This window comes from Cnephaeus nilssonii (genome assembly GCF_951640355.1).
Source record: "Cnephaeus nilssonii genome assembly, chromosome: 18".
NCBI classification, from domain to species: domain Eukaryota; kingdom Metazoa; phylum Chordata; class Mammalia; order Chiroptera; family Vespertilionidae; genus Cnephaeus; species Cnephaeus nilssonii.
This window is the reverse complement of record NC_137089.1, coordinates 13,191,308-13,219,095: the sequence shown is the minus strand read 5'-3', so window position 1 is coordinate 13,219,095 and position 27,788 is coordinate 13,191,308. Positions and strand designations below refer to the sequence as shown.

Here is a 27,788-nt window from a genome sequence, read left to right as displayed (position 1 = left end):
CCCCCCTCCCCAAGTCCCGATCATAATGCCCAGCTGCGGAGCCACTCGTTATCCAACCCCCGGGGGACGTCCTGGGGGTCAGTTACCGTCGCGAAGCACCGAGGGCTGGGCGGGCCAGGCCGTGGGGAGGGGGGGGGGGATGCGAAAGGTCCCGGATGTTGCTGAACCAGAGCCCCTTCGAGAGCGAGTGACTGGCGCAGGCGCAGGCCGGCCCGGGAAGCTGGGGTGGGGGTGGGGAGAAGTTTCCTTCTCGCAAGTTGAGACTCAGTGAGCCGGCGGAGGCTGCTGGGGCTCGAGGGGAAGACGAATTAGGGGGGAAGTGGTGGGGAAGGGGGGGAAGGAGTGCCCTGCCCCGGCGCACTTGGGGCTGGAGAAGTCGGAGGCTGAGCCGGGTGGAAGGAGGGCTGGAAGCGGGCGAGGACCCGTGCTCCTCTGCTCGCCCTCTAGCGCGGGGAGCGGCGGTTGCGCTGGGCCCCCAGGACTGTGGGCACCAATCAACGGTTGCCATAGCAGCGTTTGACGTCATCGTGCGTGTGGTGCCCCTGCTGCCGGGGCTGGTGATTGGAGGAAACCCCGTGTCTGCGGAGCGGCTGTAGCCTGTGAGCAGCGAGATCTAGGGACAGAGTCTCAGCCTCGCCGCGCTGCCGCCCAGAGACTGCTGAGTCCCCGTCCGTCCGCCCGCCCGCCCGCCCGCCGCCACCCACTCCGGCCACAGGTAAGGGACCGGCCGCCGTGCCCTCGCCCCACGCCTCGGGCCCCCGACCATCTGCGGAGAGCGCGGGGACCCGCCCCGCTCCGCATCCCCTCGGCCCCGCTCGCGCGGAGGCAGCGGCGCGGGGCTGAGGCGGAGTCTCCAGGCGGAGACGGGCGGCGGCTTTCCTTCCGCTGGACTCGGGCGGGCGGCGAGCGGCTGCCCCGGGCTACTCGCTTCCGGATCGGCGCCTCGGCCCCGATCGGCGCCCGTTCCTGGGTCCCTTCCGGGGGGAGGGGGGTGGGAAAGGCGCCTACACGCGAGGTCCCCGGGGACCTGCCCGGCCGCTGCTCCCGGGGTGGCGGAAGGCACCCCCAGCCGCGATCCGTTCCCCCCGCCGCCCTGGGCCTCCGGAGTCCCTTCCCCCTCGCGCCCGCTCCCCGTTCCGCCGGGAGGCGCGGCGTGTTGCAGTGGCGCAGGTGAGGCCGCCCCCTCCCCGGCCTCCCGCCCTTGCCCCCCGCCCGCCCCTCGGCGCAGCCTCTGCGCCCCGCGCTGCGGCGGCGGCACCCCGCCCTCCCCCACCCGGGCGGCGGCTGGGCCGGGCCTGGGGACCGGGTCCCGAGCTGAGGCCGCCCGGGGGCGCCCGCCAGGTAGACGAGGTGAGGCCGCGCGTCGAGCGGGGGTGAGCGGGCCCCAGCCTGACACCTAGAGCCGAATTTCCTGGGTTCCGAGGGGGGGGGCCCTCGAATATTCCGGGGTGGGGGATGGGACTGGCCCTTTCTTCTGGTGGATGGGGGCTCGGAGGCCAGGTAGCGGGGGAGAGGATGGGCCGGACGGCGGGCGGCCCCCCTCGCTCGCCTCCCGGGCCTCGGGCGGGCTGGCGCTGGAGGGTGCCCTGCTCCGCGGGGCGGGGAAGCCGGAGCGTAACAGCCGGCGGTGGCCGGGCCGCCTGGGTGTGGCTCCCGCCCCCTCCCCCACCGGCCGCAGCTGTCGGGCCCTACCGACCGGAGGGAGCCCCGCGGTGTCGGGTGGCGCAGGGGACGCCGGTGGGAGAGTGGGGTGTGTCCGGGGCCGGCGGGCCGCGGTCCTGCCGCTGCGGGCGGCGTCGGCCTGGTGGCCTCTGCCCCCGGGGTGGGCGGCGGCTCCCCGGTACCCGGGCGAGGGCGAGGGCGAGGGCGCCGCCCCTCCCTCCCGCTCCGGCGGGGGAAATTAACACTCGGCAGTAGGTTGGGCTCCTTGACACAGATCCGCCATGACAAAGGGAGAGTCGGGGACTTGTGCGGAGGCACCAGCTTGGGCGGAGCCACGGAGGGGGAGGTTGCAGAGAGCGCGGACCCGCGGGTTTGCGCGGTGAAGCCACGGTCCGCCGGTTTTCCGTTCACCCCACTGGACGCTTTGCGTCGGTTAAGGGTTAAATGGGTGCGGCGGGGCGTCGGAGCACTAGCGATTCTGGGAGGAGCCCGGCCCACTTCCCCTTGTCGCCGAGCGGCTGGGAGAGAAACCTCTAGACGGGTTTTAGGTCATCTTTCCTTAGAAGCAGCATTCGTCTGAGAGCGTTTTTGAGTTCCTAGGGGGGAAAATTCGTGATTTCGAGAAACGTGGGTGGGGGTGAAGGGGTTATGCGATCACCAATTTTAAATAGTTTTCCAATTGAACCACTATACCTTGCATCCAAGCTGATGACTTGTATGAACACTGGGGACCTGTTCCCTATTTTACTTAATTTTTAAGTATTGTAGGGTTTTCCTGGGAAGATAAAAATACGGTATTGGGGAATCAGTCCCCATAGTGAGTGACAGTGGCTTTTAATAATTGTACTTCGGACCGTACAATTTTATCTAAAATCATTTCTTCTGTGGGATCACTATGTTTTAGTATCTTTTTGTGTTGTTTTGGCACTTTTCAAAAGGACTTCTTTAAGGAAAAGTGTAACGAGTGTAAATTGAAAAGGCTAGGGAGCTTTAAAATGAGAAAGAATTAGATGGGAAGTCCTGGTAAGGGCAGCTTAAGCGATAATTAATTTTGACTACTAGAAACAGAATGAAGTAATTCTATATTTAAACTGGAACAATGACATCAGAAGCCCTGGTCACCCTGGAAGCACTTGATATGTAAATTTTAGTGTTCACAGTAAGAGTGGAAGTTTGAGGACTCGTGGGTATATATATATTTTTAAGCATATATGCATATAACAGGGTACAGCTAAATGAGACTTTAGGATCAGTTATTGATTGTTTTGTATTTAAAATATATTAAAATAAGCAACTTGGTCATTTCTTCCAGAAAATTGTCATTCTGAGATTAGCTATTCTGAGGTAGGAGTAATACCAACTAAAATTTAAACTTAAAACCTCCTGAAAAGAAATTAGTATTATGAAAGTAAAAAGACATGAATTACACATTAAACTGATGAGTAGGAGAAATGTATTGTTCTTCATAGGTAGTGTTTTCACTAAAGAAAAGCTGCTTAATTTTTGATTACTTAGTGATATTGGAGACTGGAGTTGAAATTTTGGCCAAGATAAGGGTTGGTTTTTAAGGTGGCCTCTGTGCTTTGACCTTACGTGAAATTAGGATCTTCTGAACAAAAATACGGTAATTTTAATTTTGCTGAACTGATGTTAATGGCTTTAAATTTCCCTTTGTGTGCCATTTTTTATTTTTCTATTCTGATCAGTATGTGTGGTGTGGGTGTCTGCATTAAATTCCTCCAGTGAAGAATCTTCCATAGGCAATTAATCTTCCATAGTCAGTTAAATTTGAGGTGTTATGTACAGATTATTTTTTAAAACAAAAGGTATAATTTTGATGGAAAAAACATCTAAATGCTTCTCTCTCTCTCTCTTTTTTTTTTTCTGCAGAACATCCAGTCATGGATAAAAATGAGCTGGTGCAGAAGGCCAAACTGGCCGAGCAGGCTGAGCGATATGATGACATGGCAGCCTGCATGAAGTCTGTAACTGAGCAAGGAGCTGAATTATCCAATGAGGAGAGGAATCTTCTCTCAGTTGCTTATAAAAATGTTGTAGGAGCCCGTAGGTCATCTTGGAGGGTCGTCTCAAGTATTGAGCAAAAGACAGAAGGTGCTGAGAAAAAACAGCAGATGGCTCGAGAATACAGAGAAAAAATTGAGACCGAGCTAAGAGATATCTGCAATGATGTACTGGTGAGAATCAAACATTCACTCTAGCCTCACTGTACTATAGGGTTCCTATCGATTATGACACTGTTAATTTTTTTCTTTTAAAAATGGAGGTTCTAAATTTGAAGTCTTCAGAGTGTCACACTAAAAGATATTAAAACAAGTGTAGTTAAGTTTGCATAAAATAAGTGCAATAATTTCAGTCCCTCCAGAGAGACTATAAAATAGACTGTGGTAGTGTTTTTTTCACTAATTGAAAAGTTTACTAGTATTACTATTTCAGTTATGGTTGGAATATTTGTAGTATTTCTAGAGCTAATTTTAAAAAATGTACATGTGGACATAATAGCTTTACATATCTTGGTGTTTGTTTAATTCTCACCAGAGGATATGTTTTTTTTTTTATTAGAGAGAGAGAGGGGAACATGTATGTGATAGAGAAACATGGATTGGTTGCCTCCTGTACATGCCCCCACTGGGGATTGAACTCCAAACCTAGGTGTGTGCTCTGACCAGAAATTGAACCCACAACCTTTGGCTCTATGGGACGATGCTCTAACCAACTGAGCCACTTGGCCAGGGCTACATATCTTGTTTTTATATAAAAGATATGTAATAGTAGACTCAGTGTAGACATATTACCTACCCTTCCCTGGGTTGGCCACCATAATGTTAATATGAGTCAGCCATGCAGAAAACACTAGCTTCAGTTGGTTTTGCCTCTTGCTGAATTTGTGTTGGAATTCAACTTTGAACACTGACAACCACAATAAAAGGTTAAAGTGGTTTTACTAAATGATTACCCTTATATAGCAGGACTTTAGGTTACACATTGGCTCTCAGTATGGTAGGGCTCTGGTATATAGAGAGATGTCGGATCTCAATTTCTCGGGACAGGTTACTGAATCTGGGACTCAGTTTGGAAATCCAGATGCAGTACTTACTATTTGTATCTTATTCATGGAAGAACTACTATAATGAACACTAGGCTTTTGTTAAAGTTGTGATGGTATTATGATTTTACACTAGTCTTTAGTTGCTAATGGAATAGCTTTACTTCCTAAATTATGAGCGCTTTTCTCAAATGGTCTTTTTAAAGAACAATATTTTTTATCTTAATTAACATGGGCTCATGTGCTATCTGCCTTGGGTGCATTTTTTATTGCTTTTATTTGAAATCTTTACATTGATAGCTGTCATTTCTGAGATGAGAAAATTCCATGATTTATCAAGGCTAAATGACAATGCTTTTCTTATGATTGATTTATCTTATTGCAAAGGTAATAATATTTAAAATTTAATAATAATCATGGTTTTCTATAATAAAAAATGTGTTGGGCATTCTCTCCCTTGCTCTCTTTACTACTAACTAGTTAGTACCTGTGTACATGTTACTGAATTTTGTTCATTCTGGTGGTTTTCCTCCGATTATTACATCTGCTAGATTAAGTCATTTTTATTTTGGTTTCAAAGGGTTTGTTACAAGTTATAATTTCCCTTAAAACAAGTCAGTTTAGGATTAAAGGGGGATCTGGTAACATTTACCTTCTAACAAGCTTATTTGCTATTCCAGGTACCTAGGTATTTGCATATTTTCCACACTGAAAGTATAAAAGCTCTTGTCGGTGTGAGGATTTTCCTAGGAAAAGCCTGTAGCAGTTTTAATTATGTTTTCCTTTAGTTTCCTTATCAAGAAAAGTATTGCATAGGATCAGTGGGTGAGAATAAGACAATTTCTAAATAGCTCTTTGTTGGTAAGATTAAGAGGGTTTGGTACTGGTCACTACCCTTATTCTTCAGAATGCACCGACTTCTCCCCAAGTTTAACTGAAATTTGCGCTTTGAAAGTTTAGATAAAGGAAAGTTTAATTCCTTTACCATACAAAAGGCTCTGAAAATGCTAAACAAGCTTTTGCTTCCAGCCCTGGTCTTTTCATGAGAAAAACTCTTAAGTGATCTTTGTATAGCTCGTGCCTCCTCACCTATAGTAGAGACACTCAAACTTTTAAGTAAATGAGCAAAGGGCTTCTTTTGGAAAAGAGGGTAGTAGAACTAGGTCAGCAGCACTGCTAATTTTTCAACTTGGGAAAATTTGATATTTACAGATAATGTGGGTTTTTACAAGCAGACTTCTTGACAGGTAATGTTGACTCTGGAAACATCTTACATAAAATTCTTGCCCCCTTTCTAGTAAAATGGAATAATAAAATATAGCAGAACCGATATTTCTCCCAGAAAAAAAAACATCTTTGAACTGATGAACTTGATGTTTAGTAAAAATGTGCTTTAATTATATACTGCATGCCCCCTTCCTGGGGATTGAGCCCAAAACCCTGGCATGTGCCCTAACCAGGAATGCAATTGGCAACCTTTTGGTGCACAGAACAATGCTCAACCAACTGAGCCACACGGGCAAGGGCTGCTTTAATTATATTTTAAAATCTTACATATAATCAATTATTGTATTACTCACTTTTTCTGAACTTATTTATTTATATATGAGAAAAATAAGCAGGTAAATCCTCTTTCAGAATTAATGTTATTGGCTGATAGTGTCAGTGATGAACCAGAGTTCATTGTACTATTGAGCACCTAGCTAAGAAAATATCCTCTTTCTTCCCATAAAAAGGAGCTAATCTCCAGAGTCTTAAGTTTTTCTGAAATTAAGAGCTCTTTAGTCCGTTATTAATGGTTACTACCATTCTGTTCATGTGCATTTGTCAAGTGTTTAATATACTAAGCAGACAAAGTAGGAACTATGTTACTTTGTACAAGAGTTGAAGAACATTACTGGGAGAAGTGGTCACTGGCATATTCTTCCAACATGGACTTTTCTTCATGTAAAAGAACTTGGGGTTCTTCTTTTGCATTGTTAATTTGAAATTGCATTATGTGAACTAATGCAATCTGCCTTTCCTGCCAGATCATAGACCGATTGGGGGGGGGGGGGGGTCTTGGTAGTAGGGGAGGAACTTAAACTAGTGATCCCTAATAGCTTTTCTGCATAAATCCACAAAAAGAAGCCAAAGTTTGGGTAGTTTTGTCTTGACTGATGAGATGAAAAACAAAATGAGGAAAGACATATTAGGAAACCTGATTCACAAAGAAGAATTTAGTGGTGTAAAAAGAGTTCCATATTTTGAGTCAAACCAATCTTTTACCATGTAATAGCTTCTTGGCCTAAGTAAATCCCTCAGTCCTCTGAGAAAACTGAACTCAATTAAATGCAGCTAATATCCACCTTCCCCCTCCCCCCCATAGGATTGTTGTGGAGAATAATCAGGTAAAGAAAGCCCTTGACTACCTTCTTGGCCCTGTTTATCTCAGGTTGGGGATTTTGTTTAAAAGCAGTGACAGCAATATGAGCCTGCCTATAATAGTATAGGGGTCTCTTAACTCAAATCCAAGCATGAGATTTAAAAGATTGTAGAAGCCTTAAAAACTTTCTGGGACAGAGGGTTCATTACTGGCCAACAAGTTTTCAAAATTTCATTTAAAAATTAAAACCAGTATAAGGCAAAGAATGGTTTCCGGAGATCTCCTTTCTAGGAGGTGAAGCAGTAAAATAGTCTGATATTTTAATATTCAGCAACAATAGTTGAGTAATAGTAATGGTGATTCCCATTTTATCATGCTTCTCTGCGTTTTTATTTGCCCAGGCCGTTTTAAGATGTTGCTGGACACTTGTTTTTACCTCCAGCCCACAGAACTACCATTAAGCAGGAGCAAGCTAGGGAACCAGGCAGCTTTTGGGACCTTCCTAGTCTGGATATATTAAAATGTATCTTGGACTTTAAAAACTACTGTATGGAGTTGTAAGCCAAAAATCATTAGGCAGCTCATTCGTTGGATTAAGGGCTTCTCAAAAGAATGCTGTCGTGTTAGACTTATCTTTATGACTAAAGCATTTTCACAGTAATTACTAAGTATTCCACTGGTGTGTTTTGTACAGTTGAGAAGTCTGAGGTATAGGAAGTGGAAATGAAAGAAATGAGAATGGAAAGGTAGATGTTTGCTATTGGTGGGAAGGGGAAAAAGAACCAACAAGTTGGTTATCCTTTTTTTCAGTGTAACAATTTATAATAATAAAAGCGTAATATGCTAATTAGACCAGATGACCTTCTGGCTGCAAGGGAAGCCCGGGTCCCGGGTGTCAGAGGGAAGCTGATGCCAGCAGCCGGGGGAAGGAAGGCCTACTCTTGCACGCTTTCGTGCATCGGGCCTCTAGTACTTAACACGTTAAGCACCGTGTCAGTCACCGGTGACTGACTATACTTTCCGTCTGGAAGACAAAACAGGCTGGGCGCTTAATGTGTTAGTGTTCTTCCGACCTGCTCTAGCAAGAGGTGCAGATGACCTGGAAATGTTTGGTGATTATTAGATGAGCTGTGAAGATAGTTAAAAGTGAACTAGGAGGAAGAGTTTAAGGATTAGAAATTGGAATGAGAGTGAAAAACTTGACTAATGACTCAAGTATATAAAGAACAAGGACATTTTTGAAATGATGATTCAACTTTTAATCTACCCAAAAAAGAGAAAGACATTGTAAGCCCATTTTTAAAGACCTGTTCTTTGAATATGTATAGATATATAGTTTGGAAATAATTTGCTAAGCCACCCCATAAGTATGTCTTTCGTAAAATTTTCTAAAAGGCCATTTGAGTTTGCAGGGTGGAGTGAGAACTTGTATACTTAATAAGTAGTCAGTTCAAAATCCTAGAAATGTGTAGTTTATTCTAATCCTTTAGTTGTTTGTCCAACCCAAGTGATTTGTGTGTGATTCTCCTTTTTAAAAATGTATTCTTTGTAAAGCATTCAACTTACAGCATTTAAGTAACAGCATTTAATGTTGTTATAGCCTGTATAATGGCATAGTTTTGGAAACAAATCATCAGACTCTTAAATAAGGATGTTACTGTTAATAGAAGCTGGAGGGGGTTATACAGAGGAGCTGGGAAATCTATCCTCAAGCACTTAGCCCAAGTAATGGTCATCAGTGTTTACCTAGGAATGAAGAAACTAGTGTAAGCCAGGCTCTCAAATGAAATTTTGTTATTTCAACAAATTAAGTGAAGGTTTTATAAAAGACTTACTGCATTTTGTTGTTACTTGGAATTTGGGTTTTAACCTATGAAAGACTTAGGGGTGTTTTTTTTAACCCATGAATATAATACCGATTTTCAAATCTGTTAAGTGGTCCTAGCACATAAAGTGCCCAGGATAGGAGGTAGTTCTGCGTTTATAATATGGAATTAAATGTTATTGGGGTACTGAGATAAATTTGATCACATATTTTTTATTTCAAAATAGGTGCTCTTTAGCACATTTAATATTGAAGTGTGTGTGTGTGAAATAAGTTTTTTAAAAGTCAAAATGTGTTTTCTGATCAGTAAGTTAAAAAACTTGTCCATTAAAATTCTAATGTCTTAGAATGTTGTTTTCTGTTCTTTGCTTTGCTTTTCTAGAATTCCTGAGATCCTTATTGTGGTTTCATATTGGTTCCCATTATGCCGGTTTTACATTGCGAATAAACACTGCTCTTTAGAGGATTTAGAATTGCTGTCAATTTCAGTATGCTGAAAGTCTGGATTCATCTTCCTTTTGAAAATACCTGTCCTTTCTAACTACCTAATTTTAGCACATTTTCTAGACTTAATTAAAATGACATCTTGGACTCAACTTGGACTTCATTTTCTGATTGCAAGTTATTGCTGTATTGACTAGATCATTGGTTCTCAACTTTTTACATTCATGTTGATAACTCGTGTGTATGATAGACTCCCATGGACAGTACCAGGATTATTTGTCATTCCCATTGTAGCAGTAGTACTTCTACAACCCTTCCTTTCCCACTCAAAAGCATATTGGTAAGAAAGTAATATTGTCAGGATAAATATGATCTAATTTATTGGACAAAAGCTACATTATAAGTCTTTTACTGCTTCTGGTTGCTCATTCACTCAGACTTGATATGCTCTATGCTGCATACAGCTCTTAATTCTTATCTTTCATTAAATAACTGCTTTCCCATCTGCTCAGTCTTCTCCCAAATTCCCTACAGACAAAGCCTTTGGCTCTAGTTTTGTGTTCTCAATGTCCACACAAGCCATAGCTAATTCCCATCTTTATGGCATGAGGGTTTCTGCTTTATTACTCTTAGAACTTACTTTAATCTTGATGTCTTAAGTTGTTTTCAACTGTAGAGGATGGCTTCATTCTCCTCGAAAACAGGATCATTAACATTTGATATTGAATTTGTAAAGTACACTGAAGGAATAGGATATGCTTAATATTTTTTAGGTAGTACAAATTTGAATTAGGCTTGGGAGGAATAGTGTGTTTAGCCATCATATCTCAATAGTTCCCATTGTACTAGGTACATTTCTGTGCAACGGTCAATTTCCATTTGTTCTTTAGTGAATAATTCCCTGAAATGATGAACAGCTGATACCTTTGTGAAAATTGCTGTACAGTAGCAGTTGTCATTGATTTATTAGATTTGCATTTTCTGTTAAGGTATAATGTGATATAAGTTGTAACATGCTATAAAATAGTCATATCTTGGCAGAGTCGACTAATTTCTTGCTATTGACATTCTTTTGCTATAGTGTGGATTTTGGAGGCAGCAAAGCATGGCTGAGAATAGCTGGTTTATCAGTATGATCCTATATGGCATGGGCAGTGTTTGTTCACATTGGACTAGATTGCTAAAGCTTTCCACATATAAACATTTGTGAGTTTCTTTGACAGAATTTGTTGTGAGCCTTCTTCCCTCCACCCCCAAATAAAAATATAGTTAACAGTGGTATTAGCATAGGTAGGATGGCAAGGTAATATAAGTACATTCACTCAATGTGCTCAATTTTTGATATATTTGAATGCTATTTACCTGAATTATTAATTGACTTGGACATAATTAGAAAAGTTAGAAACATTTTTTAGTGGAGATTAATTTCCATCTTGCAAACAAGTTTTGGGATCTAGGAGTTTTTTAAATTAGCAATATTACCAAGGAGAACCCAGTGATGAGTTGAATGTTTCTCATCTCAGCGATTACAAATGTTTTCTGAGAAAGACCTATTTTTCTTGTTGATCCAAGATTTATGAACTGTCAGCTCAAATTTTTGCCAAAGGTGTAGAAGGGACCTACTTGGACCACATTCATCCCAGGGACACTTGATGAAAATCCTATCCAAAACACATTATTATATTTATTTATTTTTATTATTTTTAAAAAATATGTTTTATTGATTTTTTAGAGAGGAAGGGGGAGAGATGGAAACATCAATGAGAAAGAAACATCCTTTGGCAGCCTTTTGCACACCCCCTACTGGGAATCCAGCCTGCATCCTGGGCATGTGCCCTGACTGGGAATCAAACCAGTAAGACCTCTTGGTTCATGGGTCAACACTTAACCACTGAGCACACCAGCTGGGCCAAAACACATTACTTTTTAAAGTTGACAGTTGAGGACAGTATTATATATGAAGGATGTAGTATGCTTAGAACAGGCAAGTTCTCAATTCAGTAAATTATTGAATATTTTACTACCATGTTTGGAAATATAACATCCCAAAGTGATCATGCTTTTTGTTAAGAGTAGTGACTTTTCCTTCCAGTTTCACCTTTGGTGGTTTTCATCTGATTAAAAGGGGATTATCATCAGACTTTTAATTGTGTCACAGAGATACGACTAATTAAAAGAAACTAGAGTGTGTAGTACTGCTTTAGAGGGTGATAAAACCTACCACAGGCTATGGAGACATTTTGGGTTTGAAATTTTAATTCATTTTGTGACTTTGGACAAGTTATTGCATCTTCCACTTCAAAATGCAAATGGTTTAGGATGTTTTGAGTATTATTGAGTTAACACACTCCTGGTGATATTAAGTAGTAAATATAATGCTTTCCTTTTATACCTTTGCAATATCACTTCAGTGTAACTTATTTATTAATTTTGATATTTAAGAATTTTAATAAACCGCTTAAATCTGTACTTTTAACATTTATTGATCACCTATTTTATGGGCCCTGTGCTGTAAAAAGTAAATAAAATAAATATTTTTCCAAAAAAAATCCTTTAAAAACATCTTCACAACCTAGAGAGGAAAATAGGCATGTACACAAATAATATCCTATATAATAAGGAGCTAATATGCTAATTAGACCTGATGGTGGAAAGACCTGCCTGAATGACCAGTGGGCAGGGCCAGTGAGCCTGTGCCACCAGACCAGCCATGGTGGTCCCGGTGCCGCGCCCCCCCCCCCCCCCCCCCGCAGAGGTGGCGGGAGAGGCAGCGGTGCTGGCCCGGTCCTGGTCCTGGCACCGCGCCTTCCGCAGAGGCAGAGGCAGCCGCAGGGGAGTGGGCCTAAGCCATAGTCGGATATCCCCCGAGGGCTCCCAGGCTGCCAGAGGGATGTCTGACTTCCAGCTTAGGCCCGATCCCCCCAGGATCGAGCCTAAGCTGGCAGGTAGACATCCCCCAAGGGGTCCAAGACTGCAAGAGGGCGCAGGCCAAACTGAGGGGACCCCCCCCCCCCCCCCCCCCCCCGCAACCGAGTGCACAAATTTTCGTGCATTTGACAGAATAAGAGGGAAAGTACTACTACATGTTGGTCAAATATGGACGAGCTGCTCTTCAACCTTTTTTTAAAAAACGGCTGATAAAATCTAGTCCCATTAGGGAGTTTATACATAATATACAGTGTGCAAGTTACAAAACTATCAAGAATGATGTTTCAAACAACAACAAAAAAATGCTAACACCAAGGAGCAAATGAGAATTATAATGAAATTTTAGACTGGCTTTAACAAATTCCTTAAACACCAGGGATAATATATCTTGGCTTTATCATATTTCTTGTTTGATTTTTTAAAAAGTTAAATGATGAAGATCTGCCATCTTATTAATGGGAAATGCAGTAGTTAAGTGATTGGTCAGTCTTTTATGATTTCATCTATGAAGTTAAGCAGCACTGTTTCTTCATATCTATATGATCTTATCACTCCGAGAATACTTAAATACTTTACTTTCTTATGCAAACATTGCACAAGAAGGTGAGTTTGGAGTCAAAATGTCTGCTAATACCCACTAAATTAGTTCTTTACATCACCTGAGTTTCAGCAATTTTGATGGAGCATTTTTCTAATTGGTTGAAAGCGAAGGATGGTTACAGTTGAAGGAAAGGAAGCCATTCTAGCCACAAGGGGGAGTAAGAGACTAATTTCCAAATTGGTGGGCCCCTATTGCAACAAAAATACTAGTTTGCATTTGTTTTAGAATTTTAAGAAATCTAAGAAAGATAAAAGGCCCAGTGGCTTTACAAAATAAAGTGGAAGTTCTGGGAAATTTCTCTTTGTGCACAAGGGAATTGTGCAATAGAATTGGAATTAAATTTCCTATTTAGGATGCTATTAAAAATGCCATCTGTGGGGCAGTTTTTGAGTTTCTTACTTGGATAATAAAATAAGTTGAGGGTTGAACTTTATAGAATCGTTGAATTTTAGGTTTGAAAGAGCATCCAAAAAAAAAAAAAAAAGAGCATCCAGCCTAGCTTTTTCATTTTTATAGGTCAGGAAACTGAAGCTCAGAAATTCAGTGATTTCCATTAGGTCATGCTGTAAGCCTAATAATTTCTGTCCCTATGGTAGTAATCACATGGTTATAAATTAAAACAAGGTATTTACTCTGCTATGATGTATGGGTTTTAGGAGTGATGGATTGGGGGCTGTCAGAATAACTGGACTTTAATTAAAAGGCATGACACAGTTTTAGACTATATTTTAGGGTTCTTGAATGAAAACAAGATTTACATTTGAGGCCCCTTGTGTTTCTTGCCAACTTTTAACCACCAGCATTTTTTATGCATGGTTTGTATGAAAGAATATCGGTTTCCTAACTACTTACTCTTCATCTGTTGTGTTCATGGGAGAGGGGCCATGGTAGTACAATCTAAAACAGGAATGGGTTATGTATGGAGGCTTTGGTCTTTCCAACTCATATTTGGTGAGGTCAAATTAAAGGAGACTGTTACCTCAGCCATATTTTTAAATTGCAGTCCATAAATGTCTCATTAGTGGTTGATTGCTTTGATATTCCAGGGCTATTAATTAACTATTGCTCATGACATTTTATGTATATTTATCTTTGTGAAAATTAAATTTAATACTACTTTTCATTTTGAAATAATTTAAAAATTTTTAAATGGAGGTTAATGAATTAATTTATAAAATAAGCTATATAACCTATGGAATTTATTCACAAATTATACCACTTTAATTATGGTTCAGAATTCAATCCAGAATCACACTTTGCATTTCATTGCCCTATCTCCTTGCTCTCTTTTATTCTGGATCAGTTTTTCAGTCTTTGCCATTCACGATTTTGATACTTTTTAAAACGGTACTGGCCAGTTATTTTGTAGAATGTCCCTAAATGTATGGCGATTCTTCATAATTAAATTCAGATGGTACATAGTGGGGAAGAATTCCTGGAAATGATATTGGGCCCTCCTTGGTGCATCATATTAGGAGACACATGATATATTCTTGTTACTTAACCATTTAGATAGGACATTAGGTATCCCAACTCCATAACTTGCAATTTTCTTTGAAATATATTTTTCATTAGTTGGTTTTTATGTATATTCTAATTGGCAAGCCCAAATGACAGCACACAGCCCAGTTACTTGAGTGCACAGTTGCAAGTGACCATTCTTTAAATACATGTATGGACAGTCCCCAAACTTAACAATGGTTCTAGTTAATGATTTTTTAACTTCATGGTGGTGTAAAAGTGATATGCATTCAGTAGATACCACACTTCGAATTTTGAATTTTGATCTTTTCCCAGGCTAGTGATGTGCAATACTCTGTAATAATGCTGGGCAGCAGCAGCGAGCCACAGCTCCCAGTCAGGCACAAGAACACGAGAGTGAACAACCAGTACTCTACAGGATGTACTATCGCCAACGTTTTTTGGATATTGCGTTCTGATAGGCTAGGCTAAACTGATTTTCGGTAGGTTAAATATATTAAGTGCATTTTGAACTTAACTCTATCTTTCAACTTGTATTGGGTTTATTAGGATGTAACCCCATTGTGTTAGGGAGCATCTGTATGAACACTTTATAATAAGTATGTAGTTTCTTTGAGTTTAATCTGAGGACCCTTAGTCTATAAATTCTGATTCCTATTAAAGAAAAAGTGACCTTGAATTTCATTTTATTTTTTAATCCTCATCTGGGAATATGTATTTTTATTGATTTTTAGGGGGACACACACACACATCAGTTGCCTTCCATATGCACCCCGACCTGGATCGAACCCACAACCTTTTGGTGTATGGGATGACGCTCCAGGGTGTGACCTTGAATTTTAAAAAAAATCTAAGTGGTGGGGTGGCAAATGTTCAGTGTATTAGAGAAGGTTTCTTGGAATAAAATTGGAATGGGGATTTTGAAATTAATGCTATAGTGAAAAGAAGATTGATGAGGGTGCAGGTTGTGATTTTGCTCCTATCACTCCTCTTGGTAATAGAGTTAGTTCCAAAGTCCAGGGCTCCTGACTTGCAAACAAATTTACTGTTTTGCTGCCTCAAACTACCCTCCCACCCTATCTCTGATGGATGTTTTGTCTCCCTTAGCTTCCTTCTCCAGGGTTATTATGTAGAAACCTGGAGCCTTATCCAAATATTTTGAAAGCCTATTAGGATGTACCTAGCCTGCTCCTTTGGCTGCTGTTTCTGAATATGTGCTTTGAGCAATTTCTTAAGTCTTCTGAAAAGCAGAATATTGAATATTTTTCATTAACATACAGTATCAATTTCAGTATTATGTTTCGTCTTAACTATTTCGAAGTTTGGTAAGATGATGAACGCTTGATAGTCTTGAGCATGCTGACCTAAGATTTTCATCCTCACACTCTTAAGATTATTCTAAGTTTTCTGTTATATTTAAATGAAGCAGTTCAAATTATACATCTATTATAATTCAACCTTGGACTTAATATTTGAATGCTTAATATGTGCAAAATGTGTCTTTAAGGAGCCAGTAAATAGATTAAGAATGCATATGTTGCCGAAACCGGTTTGGCTCAGTGGATAGAGCATCAGCCTGCAGATTGAAAGGTCCCAAGTTCGATTCCGGTCAAGGGCATGTACCTTGGTTGTGGGCACATCCCCAGTAGGGGGTGTGCAAGAGGCAGCTGATCGATGTTTCTCTTTCATCGATGTTTCTAACTCTCTATCCCTTTCCCTTCCTCTCTGTAAAAAATCAATAAAATATTTTTTTTTTAAAAAAGAATGCATATGTATGTGAAAAGTTAAAGGTGCATAATTTTATTTTAAGTTATACTTCATCTGAATAGTAATAATATAACATAGGATATAAAGTAAAAAATTAAAACTCTCTTGACATTTCACCACCTCAGAGGTAATCTCTCTCAGGCCTTTTTATATCCTGGAAATTTGCATCCTATCTTTGAAGAATGTACATGAGTAGGATCATAGACAGGCTATCCTGTCATGTCACTTTAAGGAAGAGAAATGGTATTTGTGATTAATGATAAGATTTAAGCTTTGAAACAAAAATAAGAATTTTGGAAAACCTTGATCTTGTCAGCTTTCTAAAAAAATTTTATGAGTATAAAGTGATCTTAGGACCAAAAACTTTTAAACCATAAACATGGAGCATTTGTTGTTACTAAGTTTTTTTGCAGGAAAGTAAATAGTTGGTTCAGGAATTTGGTTCAGATTGGACTGTTGATAACACTTCTTTTTCTGTTCTAAATGCTTTCTATATATTAACTCATTTAATCTTCACAATCATTTTGTGTATTATATCTATGACTACTATCTCCCTTTTACAGATGAGAACCCTGGGCCCAGGGAGATTCCATTTCTCCTTAAAATCTGTATAAGGAGTGAAACACACTTTCTGACTGGGTGGCCTATTCCAAGCTTGGACCATTCGTACAATTTTTCGCATATTGAAAAGATATCTTGCCTCTTGCTGAACTTAACTAGTCTTGTCTTCTGGAGCCATTCATATAATAGTCTTGCAGTCTTTATGATAGTTTCTAGTTTCCTCATTATTCTTGCTTGCTTTCCTTAGGAACTCTCCAGTTTGAAAATGCCTGTCTTGGTACATTATAAAAACAATAACAATATACTCTAAATTAGTTCTCATTAGCCCAGTGTGAAACTTAATCATTTTCCTTAACTTTCTAATTTTATTAATATCTTGGAGTCACATTAGCCTTTTTAGTAGGCACATCACCCTATTGAAACAGAAAATGTAACATGGTGCACAGTTCAGATTGCCTAGTTGGAGTTGTGTCTTCACAAGTTAGCTGTGGTTTTAAACACATTACATTGTCTTTTATAAGATGAGGATCATTGTAGTTTGTACCTTATAGGTAAAGTTATGGAAGGATCAAATAATCCATATAAAACGCTTAATTGAGGTGTCAAAAATGTCATGTTTATTATTGAAATAATGTTATGATTATTTTCTTCATTTGCTTATTGTATAACAAACCAGTCAGAACTTAGTGACTTAAAACAATGATATGTTCTTGTGATTCTTTGGCTTGCCTAGACTCTTGGCCAGTTCTTTACATTGTATTGGCTGAGGTCACTTATTGCTCTGCATTCAGCTAGGGCGAAATAACTGAGTGGTTTCATTTAACATCTATCCTGACTGGAGCTGACATGGCCTTTCTCTCCAGAAGGGTACTTTTCCATGCTGGCCCAGGGCTCCAAGAGAGCAAAGAGGGGGAAGTTACCAGTCCTCAAGGGTTAGGCCCAGAACTGGAATAGCAGTCATTTCCACCACATTCTATTGGTCTGAGCAAGTCAACAAAATAAGCCTAGACTCTGGGGAAAGGAAAGAAATGTTACCTCTTGACAGGTGAATGAGTGGCATATGTGAACAGGTTGACGGGAATTGGTGGAGGCCATCTTTGGAGACAGTCAACCACGGTTTTGTTCTTTCGTAACTAGTTTTCTGAACCAACGTGTTAGTCCCTTTAAATTTAATCTTTAGTCCAGTCTTTCTTGCTTTTTATTTTTTAAATCTTAATAGTTCTCTTAGCTTTATGTAATCAGAAGATTTGATAGACAAAAGTATGCCATTTATCCTTGGCTTCTTTTATTTTTTTAACAGCTTTATTGAGATAACAGATATATCAGGGGTCCTCAAACTTTTTAAACAGGGGGCCAGTTCACTGTCCCTCAGACCGTTGGAGGGCTGGACTATAGTTTGAAAAAAACTATGAACAAATTCCTATGCACACTGCACATATCTTATTTTGAAGTAAAAAAACAAAACGGCAAAAACACCCGCATGTGGCCCGCGGGCCGTAGTTTGAGGACGCCTGAGATATACTAAGAACTGCACATATTTTTTAAGACTTTTTAAAATTGATTTTGAAGTAGAGAAGAAGGGAAAGGGAGAGAGAGAAACAGCGATGTGACAGTGAAACATCAGTTGGCTGCCTCCTGCATGCCCCCCACTGGGGGATCAAGCCTGCAACTCAGGCAGGTGCCTTGATTGGGAATCAAACCCACAACCATTAGGTGCACGGGAAGTTGCCCAACCAGCTGAGCAACACTGGCCGGGACAGAACTGCACATATTTAATGTGTGCAATTTGATGTTTGCTTTCTTGATTTTGTTTTTTTACATTTTGTTTTTCAGTTACAGTTTATACTCAGTATTATTTTGTATTAGTTTCAGATGTATAGTATAGTGGTTAGACAAAGTGGAGTCCTGTTCTCCCCTGCCCCACAGACCCATCCTCCCCCCCCCTCCCTGTCAATCCCATCAACTTAGTGTAGTCAGCATTTCACTAGAAACTTTGCCTCCATTGATACTTGGTCCTTTTGCTCCATCATTAGGCCAATAAGCAGCCTGACTATTGTTATCAAATCTTCCTGTTACTTCTACGTTCCAGTTAATAGCTTTAAAGTTATTTTTGTTGTTACTGTTTTCATCAGATGTAATAACTAATTTAGTGTTCACCTTGGGGGGAAGAGGTGCTTACCTACTATTTTTAAAATTCTCTGTATGAGTTTATCTTTGTGTAAAGTAACATTTTTTAGGGATACAGAAGTTACTAAAGAGGTGAATTACTAATTCTCATAACATTTATTGGCAATTTTTCTAAATAACTTATACAAGTTTTCTGATGTTTATGTTAACGTTTTACATCTTAAGTGATTCACCATTATCTAACTGCATGATTGTGGCCTGCATCTTTACATATGTCGAGTTGGTTAGATAAAGTAATTGAAAAGTGAAGGACATGACGAGGCAGTGTTATTCTTAGTTTCCGTTGTCTTTCCTGCTAGACCACTTATCCACAAACTAGAGACTGCCTTGCTTGCTCGCCATTATATTCGCAGTGCCTAGCACAGTGTCATTTAAAATGTATTTGGAGAAGAAGTGAATGTAAAATGTGAAATAGGAATGCCTAGGTAGAGAATTGATTTCAAGGCTGGGCCTAGTTATTACTACTTCCTTTATTTTAAAACAGTCTTAGTATCTTAATACCTTAGATATATGTAAATGAGCCAGTGAGCAGTTCACAATTGAATTGTATATGAAGCCTTCTTTAAGTTTCTTTTCTCTAATTGTTTAATTTGAAGTTGTTTTTGAATTCTAGTTAATCACATTACACTCTTTCTTTAGTTATACTTAATAGTCTAACCTTTAGTTTAGCCAATCAGAAATAGAATTTACCCTTAAACATGTGGAGTTGTCACAGTTTAAACCTAGACTGACTCCAAAGCCATATACCATGTCTCATAGTTGAATGAGAAATGCATTACCTGAAAAGGCCTCGTCATTTGCTTCTTAAGTGAAAAAAAAAATCCACTCACTATCTTCTGCTGTTTGAGGAACATTTCCAAAGAGCATGTTGTTCAAAGGGCTAAACACTTTTGCAGCTGAGAGATCTTGGAATATGAAGGTCTGGGTGTGGTGTAGTAACAATTTTGCTATTCTAATCAAAGTGCTCTTCTGTTTCAGGCCAGTGGTTTTCTTTTTTTATTATAACATACCAAAGGGTATGTTTTCACTGTTTTGAGAGAGAGAGGATGGGGGGAGAGGGAGAGAAAGAGATGAAACATTGATGTGAGAGAAAAACATCAATCGGTTGCCTCCCATAAGCACCCCCCGACCAAGGATCAAACCTGCCACCTTTTGGTGTACAGGACTAAGCTCCAACCAACTAAGCTACACGGGCCAGGGCCAGGCCAGTGGTTTTAAATATTGGTTAATAATCACAGAGGACATTTCAAGTTGACTTAGGTTACCTTCATTCCTGTTTTTGTAATACAGTGCAGTTTAGTCCTACTGCCAACTTGGCCATTACCCACTTCATGTATCTTATTAGCTAAAAATCAAAGGTTTACTCTTCAGAACTGTAATTTTCATAATTCTACTCTCTTAATTTAGTTAGGAAAACTAAAACTTTTACTTTGAACATTTTTACCTGTCGTGTGAAGTATTACTTGAGTGTATTCTTGTAAATGAAGTTAATTTTGTTCTGATTCCTCTGTCATGAACTCTGGTAGTTTCTATTACATTATTAGTTTCTGCGTAAGTCATAATTCCTTCAGAGTCCCAAAAAATTCATCTCTTATGTGTTTTTTCCCCATTCTATCATGACTACCTTGAAAATGGAAATTTTGCCAGCTTGTTTGAAATGTGGACTATCACTAAAACATGCAGTCTATTTTGGCATGTAAATAGCACTATGGGAAAGGGGGAAGGTATTCAAATGTATAAAACTTAAATAATAAACTGTACACTAACTTCAAATTTCAAGAGTTGCTTTCTAAAGCATTCTGCTTTTAAAGCCACAAATTCATGAGCCTACTGCATTCAACAATTGTATTATTGGCGATGACTGTATTAAAGTTTTATAACTTAGGCTATAGTGTGCTCTTAAGAAATGCAGGTTCCTTCAGTTTTGTAAATGTTTTATTCTTATTATGACTTTCTTTTCTTCCCCAAGTCTCTCTTGGAAAAGTTCTTGATCCCCAATGCTTCACAAGCAGAGAGCAAAGTCTTCTATTTGAAAATGAAAGGCGACTACTACCGTTACTTGGCTGAGGTTGCTGCTGGGGATGACAAGAAAGGTATGCTGTATTTTTCAACCCTGTATAAAAAAAATGTGGAAGTGGTCTTTTTCTAAAGTGCAAGCAATTTTTTGTTGTTTTTGTTATTTTTTATTTTTTTAAATATAGCTTCATTGATTTCAGAGAGATAGAAACATCAATGATGAGAGAGAATCATTGATTGGCTGTCTCCTGCACATCCCCCAATGGGGATCAAGCCCGCAACCCAGGCATGTGCCCTTGACCGGAATCGAATATGGGACCCTTCAGTCCACAGGCTGATGCTCTATCCACTGAGCCAAACCAGCTAGGGCTGTTTTTATTATTTTAATTGCTTAGAGCAGTTGTCCGCAAACCGCGGCTCACGAGCCACATGTGGCTCTTTGGCCCCTTGAGTGTTCTAACGCCACTTCTTCAAAATAGACTCACCCAGGCCGAAAACCGACTTCTGTGCATGGGCCACGAAGTTTCAATTGCACTGTACGTGTGCGCCCGCACATGGTATTTTGTGGAAGAGCCACACTCAAGGGGCCAAAGAGCCGCATGTGGCTCGTGAGCCACTGTTTGCCGACCACTGGCTTAAAGCATTAAATGAAGGACAGTAATGCACTTTTTTTTCTCTTTTTTTTTAGTCCTGAGAATATATACTGCCTAATACTGGTATTCTAAAATTGCAGCTGGCTGAAAAGCCAATTTTGTGTATAGGAGTGTTTCCTCAGTTTTAAGAAATAGTGATCACAGCATAACTGTAGAGCATTGTAAACTAATAAAATAAAATACTGAGATGATTAGAGTCGGTTTTGTCTTGACATTGACCAATAGCTAGTGTGGTATCCCAGGAGAAGCTTATTTTTTAAATTAAAGAACCTCATTCAATTAAAGTTGCTACAAGTTGATATTTCATAGGATATTTCGTTGGATATTGAGGGATGAAGATGAAGTACAAGTTTTATCAATATATTTCTGTGTGTTTTATTACCCAGGGATTGTGGACCAGTCACAACAAGCATACCAAGAAGCTTTTGAAATCAGCAAAAAGGAAATGCAGCCAACACATCCTATCAGATTGGGTCTGGCCCTTAACTTCTCTGTGTTCTATTATGAGATTCTGAACTCTCCGGAGAAAGCCTGCTCTCTTGCAAAGACAGTATGTATTTTACCTGTTATGTGGAAATATAGTGATCTTTATTATTTGAGCACTGAAATGTACTTTTTTAAATCATAGGCTTTTGATGAAGCCATTGCTGAACTTGATACATTAAGTGAAGAGTCATACAAAGACAGCACACTAATAATGCAGTTGCTGAGAGACAACTTGACAGTAAGTACATAGTTAATATTAATAGTTAATGTGGTTGAAGAGATTGTTTTATAGATTACTATAAGGAATATTTCTGTCCTTTTTTTAATATTAAGGAAAAGATCCTATCTGCTGTTAAAACTGAAGAAAACCACTGTTAAAACTGAAGAAAAAAACACTGTTAAAACCGAAATATTAAACCAAAGACTTAAAAATGTTGTTTCGCCCTCACCAGTGTTTCTCAGTGGTTAAAGCATCAGCCTGCAAACCGAAGGGTTGTGGATTCAGTTCCTAGTCTAGGGCATGTACCTGGGTTGCAGGTTCATTCCCTGGCCCCAGTCGGGGTGTGTGCAGGGGGCAACCAATCAATGTGTCTCTCACATCGAATTCTCGCTCCTCCCATCCCCACTTTCACTCTAATAATAATCATCAATGGAAAAATGTCATCAGCTGAGGATTAACAACAACAGAAAGTTGAGTTGAGTTTCATTAGTTACATATCTATTGTTAAAATAATTTTGTAATCCATGATTTTTGCATTTTAAACAAGTAGGCCATTTTATTTTCCATTCTAACCTGGGTGATGCCTTTTTTTTTTTCTTTTCATCTATTTTGCCTAGTCTCTTAGTTTAAAAGGCCATGGTTATCCTTGGAATATGCCAGACCCCCCCCCCCAAAAAAAAAAAAAAGCCCACATGCCATTATCATTGAAAAAAATTGACAATAATTTCTTAATTATGTTAAATATCTCAGTAGTGGAGGAGTGTCAAATTCTCATTGTCTCTATTTTTCTTTTAAGTTTTTCTTTTTTTTAAGTTTTTTATCCGAATTGGGATCCAAATAAAGTCTACATATTGCGATTTTTTTATATGTCTCTTTGGTCCCATAGGTTTTCCCATTCTCCTTCAGATAAATATTAAATTTGAAGTTAGGTGAAAAATTATCAAGTATCTGCTGGTGTGCCAGGTAAAGAGCTAGGGAGGAAGATTATAGACTAGTGCTACTGGTTTTTGTTTGCTTTAGGGCCTTTTCTCTTGGGGACTAAATCATTTTATACATTTCATTTCTTCCAGCTTTATTCTAGTCCACTGCTAATTTCCTGAACCAGTTCTACATTTTAGTGTTGAATTTCTTCACAGAGAGTTTTTTAAGCAGTCTTCTGTACTTGCTTATTACTAAACACTTAAAATTTTTATTTTTTAAAATACATTTTTATTGATTTCAGAGAGGAAAGGAGAGGGAGACAGGGATAGAAACATCAATGATGAGAGAGAATCATTGATCGGCTGCCTCCTGCATGCCCCCAACTGGGGATCCAGCTTGCAACCCAGGCATGTGCCCTTGTCTGGAATTGAACCTGGGACCCTTCAGTCCGCAGGCTGACACACTATCCACTGAGCCAAATCAGCCAGGCACTTAACATTATTTTAGAAAGTGTAATTAGGGGGCTACATACAAACTTGTGAGATTTTTATTTTAATCAAGAGAATAAGCTGTGGTTTCTTACAGAATAAATCTTTTTTATATCAAACTAGAGGCCTGGTGCACAAGTTCGTGCACCAGTGGGGTCCCTCGGCCTGGCCTGTGGGATCGGGCCAAAACCAGCTCTCTGACATTCCCCAGGGGTCCTGCATTGTGAGAGGATGCAGGCCAAGCCAAGGAACCATAGGAGGGTTCCGGGGCATGTCTGTCCTGTCTTGCTCAGTCCCGATCAGCCAGACCCCAGCAGCAAGCTAACCTACCAGTTGGAGTGTCTGGCCCCTGGTGGTCAGTGCACGTCATAGCAAGCGGGTGAGCAGCCTTAGTGTATCATTAGCATACTAGAGGCCTGGTGCACAAAATTCATGCACGGGGTGTGTGTCCCTCAGCCCAGTCTGCACCCTCTCCAATCTGGGACCCCTTGAGGGATGTCCCGACTGCCGGGATCGGGCCTAAACGGGCAGTCGGACATCCCTCTCACAATCCAGGACTGCTGGCTCCCAACTGCTTGCCTGCCTGCCTTCCTGATTGCCCCTAACTGCCCTCCCCTGCAGGCCTGGTCACCCCCAACTGCCTTCCCCTGCAGGCCTGGTCCCTCCCAACTGCTCTCCCCTGCTGGCCTGATCGCCCACAACTGCCCTCCCTTGCAGGCCTGGTCCCTCCCAACTACCCTCCCCTGCTGGCCATCTTGTGTCCACATGGGGCAGCCATCTTTGACCACATGGGGGCAGCCCTCTTGTGTGTTAGAGTGATGGTCAATTTGCATATTACTCTTTTATTAGATAGGATTACACTTTGATTGGTTGAACGGCCAAACAGGTGAACAGACACTTAGCATATTAGGTTTTTATTATTTAGGATAGGATAAAAGTGGAATTTGCTAGCTAATTTTAATATAATTTTTTATATTTTTTCTGTTTGAAGTGATGAGAACTTGTCATTCTGAAAGGTAGACCCTGAGACCTAGTTACTATGTTGTATTGTCATCACTTTTTTTTTTTTTTTTTTTAAGAGGGAGAGAAACATCAATTGATTGCCTCTCCCACCACTCCCTGGCTGGGAATTGAACTCAACCTGGATATGTACCCTGACCGAGAATTCAGCCGTCACCCTTTGGTGCATGGAATGCTCCAACCAACTAAGCTGCCCAGCTAGTGTGGCTCAGTGGTTGAGTGTCAACCTATGAACCAGGATTTGATTTCTGGTTGTGTGCTTGATCCCCAGTTTAGGGCATGCAGGAGGCAGCTGGTCAGTGACTCTTCTAAAATTATAGCATAGTAATAAGACTTTTAAAAAATTACTAATATTTCAAGCACCTGGAATAATTTTTTCATCTGCTGAAAAACTGTAACACTGATGAAAAAATTAATAGAATCCATAATTCTTACCACTATGGGACAATTCAATTTTATCCTCTTAGAAGATTTGGTTCTGACCATGCTGGTTTGTGTTCAGCTATTTATTTTGAATTAAACAAATTCATAAAGGTATGTTTTTATAAGCTAAAAATACTAGAAAAGCTAAATTTGTATTTTTACTTAGTATCCTGGCTCTTGAATTTCATGGGGTGTGGGATTCTCTTTGGAGTGGGAGCGTAAGTTTTAAAGGGGGAAAGTGCCTTGTGCATAAGCCAAATTAGATGATTCTGATTTAGTTGCATTAAATGTATACATCCATCTACCATTGGAGCTATTCAGGACAATCTAATATTCTGATAATTATTGATACTTAGCATTTCTATGATTTCTTCTACTTTCTCTTTACTTTCTATGAATAACCATGAATTTCTTACATTTGACTTTACTTGAAGACATATCTGTTAATACTTTTTTCAGACTGAAACATGCTAAAAATCTTTCCTTCTTTTACCAGTTGTGGACATCGGATACCCAAGGAGATGAAGCTGAAGCAGGAGAAGGAGGAGAAAATTAACCGGCCTTCAAACTTTTGTCTGCCTCATTCTAAAATTTACACAGTAGACCATTTGTCATCCATGCTGTCCCACAAATAGTTTTTTGTTTACGATTTATGACAGGTTTATGTTACTTCTATTTGAATTTCTATATTTCCCATGTGGTTTTTATGTTTAATATTAGGGGAGTAGAGCCAGTTAACATTTAGGGAGTTACGTTTTCATCTTGAGGTGGCCAATATGGGGATGTGGAATTTTTATACGAGTTATAAATGTTTGGTATAGTACTTTTGGTACATTGTGGCTTCACAGGGCCAGTGTTAAAATTGCTTCCATGTCTAAGCAAAGAAAACTGCCTACATATTGGTTTGTCCTGGTGGGGAATAAAAGGGATAATTGGTTCCAGTCACAGGTGTAGTTGTTGTGGGTACTTTAAGTTTTGGAGCACTTAGAGTGCTGTGTTAGAAGTGGATATCCCATGGGTAGTCCATGTTGAACCATGTGTGTATCTGTGGAATACTCAGTCTCAGTGCGCACACCTTTGACTACAGCTGCAGAGTGTTCCTTTAGTTGTGACCCAATTAACTCTGGATAAGGGCAGAAACGGTTCACATTCCATTATTTGTAAAGTTACCTGCTGTTTGCTTTCATTATTTTTGCTACACTCATTTTATTTGTATTTAAATGTTTTAGGCAACCTAAGAACAAATGTACAAGTAAAGATGCAGTAAAATGAATTGCTTGGTATCCATTACTTCATGTATATCAAGCATAGCAGTAAAACAAAAAACCCATGTATTTAACTTTTTTTAGGTTTTTTTTTTTTTTTTTTTTTTTTGCTTTTGTGATTTTTTTTTTTTTGATACTTGCCTAACATGCATGTGCTGTAAAAATAGTTAACAGGGAAATAACTTGAGATGATGGCTAGCTTTGTTTAATGTCTTATGAAATTTTCATGAACAATCTAAGCATAATTGTTAAGAACACGTGTATTAAGTTCATGTAAGTGGAATAAAAGTTTTATGAATGGACTTTTCAACTACTTCTCTACAGCTTTTCATGTAAATTAGTCTTTTGGTTCTGAAATTTCTCTAAAGGAAATTGTACATTTTTGGAAATTTATTCCTTATTCCCTCTTGGCAGCTAATGGGCTTTTACCAAGTTTAAATACAAAGTTTATCATAACAAAATACTACTAACAGAACTACTGTTCCCAACCACGTCCCATACTCCCCATCCTTCCAGCCCCCCCAAACTCCCTGAAAAAAAGGTGTTGGATTTGTTTGTTTGTTTTCAGAGGTGTGGGGATTGATTGGAAAAAATAATATGTTCCATTTAAAATTTTAGTATATGGCATTTTCTAACTTGGAAGCCACAATGTTCTTGGCCCATCATGACATTGGGTAGCATTAACTGTAAGTTTTGTGCTTCCAAATTGCTTTTGTATTTGTCAGGTGCACACAGGATTATCTTTTTCAGCCTTCTGTCTGTCACCAACCATTATTACTTGGTGGCCATGTACTTGGAAAAAAGGCCGCATGATCTTTCTGGCTCCACTCAATGTCTAAGGATACCCTGCTTCCTTTGCTTGCATCCCATAAACTATTTCCCTCATCCTATTTACTGCAGCAAATGTCTCCTTGTTTTATCTCCCTGTGAAACTCTACCTATCTGGAATGGTCTGTCATTGGCTGCCTTTCAAATCTTTCTTCCTCTCTTTAAATAATGGGGCTAAGTTATACCCAAAGCTCGCCCTACAGACTATTTCCTAAGTACCTTGCAAACACCAAATAAAAATACCATTTTAAAAGAGGTGTATTTTTTCTTTTAGAATGTAAGCTCCTCAAGAGCAGGGACAATGTTTTCTTGTATGTTCTATTGTGCCTAGTACACTGTAAATGCTCAATAAATATTGATGATGGGAGGCAGTGAGTCTTGATGATAAGGGGGAGAAACCGAAATCCCAAATAGTGTTTTGTTGCTTGTTTTATTATGACCTCAGATTAATCGGGAACTATCAGCCCTTTGGACAATTGGCCCAAATATTACATTCAAATAAAAGTGCAATGGAGCCCTTCGGGTCTTTCCAAGGAAAAAAAGATTTAATGAATTTGGAACAACAATGCATTTTCACTCACA

General features: G+C 40.0%; 1 protein-coding gene across 2 annotated transcripts; it reads left to right on the top strand.

The window, feature by feature from the left end:
* The first annotated feature begins 377 nt into the window (after nucleotides 1–377).
* Nucleotides 378–27,573, top strand: YWHAZ (tyrosine 3-monooxygenase/tryptophan 5-monooxygenase activation protein zeta). 2 transcript variants are annotated; one of them, XM_079796470.1, is made up of 6 exons: nucleotides 378–715; nucleotides 3,553–3,857; nucleotides 20,856–20,979; nucleotides 21,942–22,105; nucleotides 22,184–22,279; nucleotides 25,610–27,573. In XM_079796470.1, the coding sequence occupies exons 2-6, from the start codon at nucleotides 3,564–3,566 to the stop codon at nucleotides 25,667–25,669; spliced, it is 738 nt and encodes a 245-aa protein (XP_079652596.1). In that variant the 5' UTR covers nucleotides 378–715; nucleotides 3,553–3,563; the 3' UTR covers nucleotides 25,670–27,573. The 2 variants fall into 2 exon arrangements, with proteins under 2 accessions (XP_079652596.1, XP_079652595.1); XM_079796469.1 differs by lacking the exon at nucleotides 378–715 and adding an exon at nucleotides 762–1,350.
* Nucleotides 27,574–27,788: the final 215 nt, after the last annotated feature.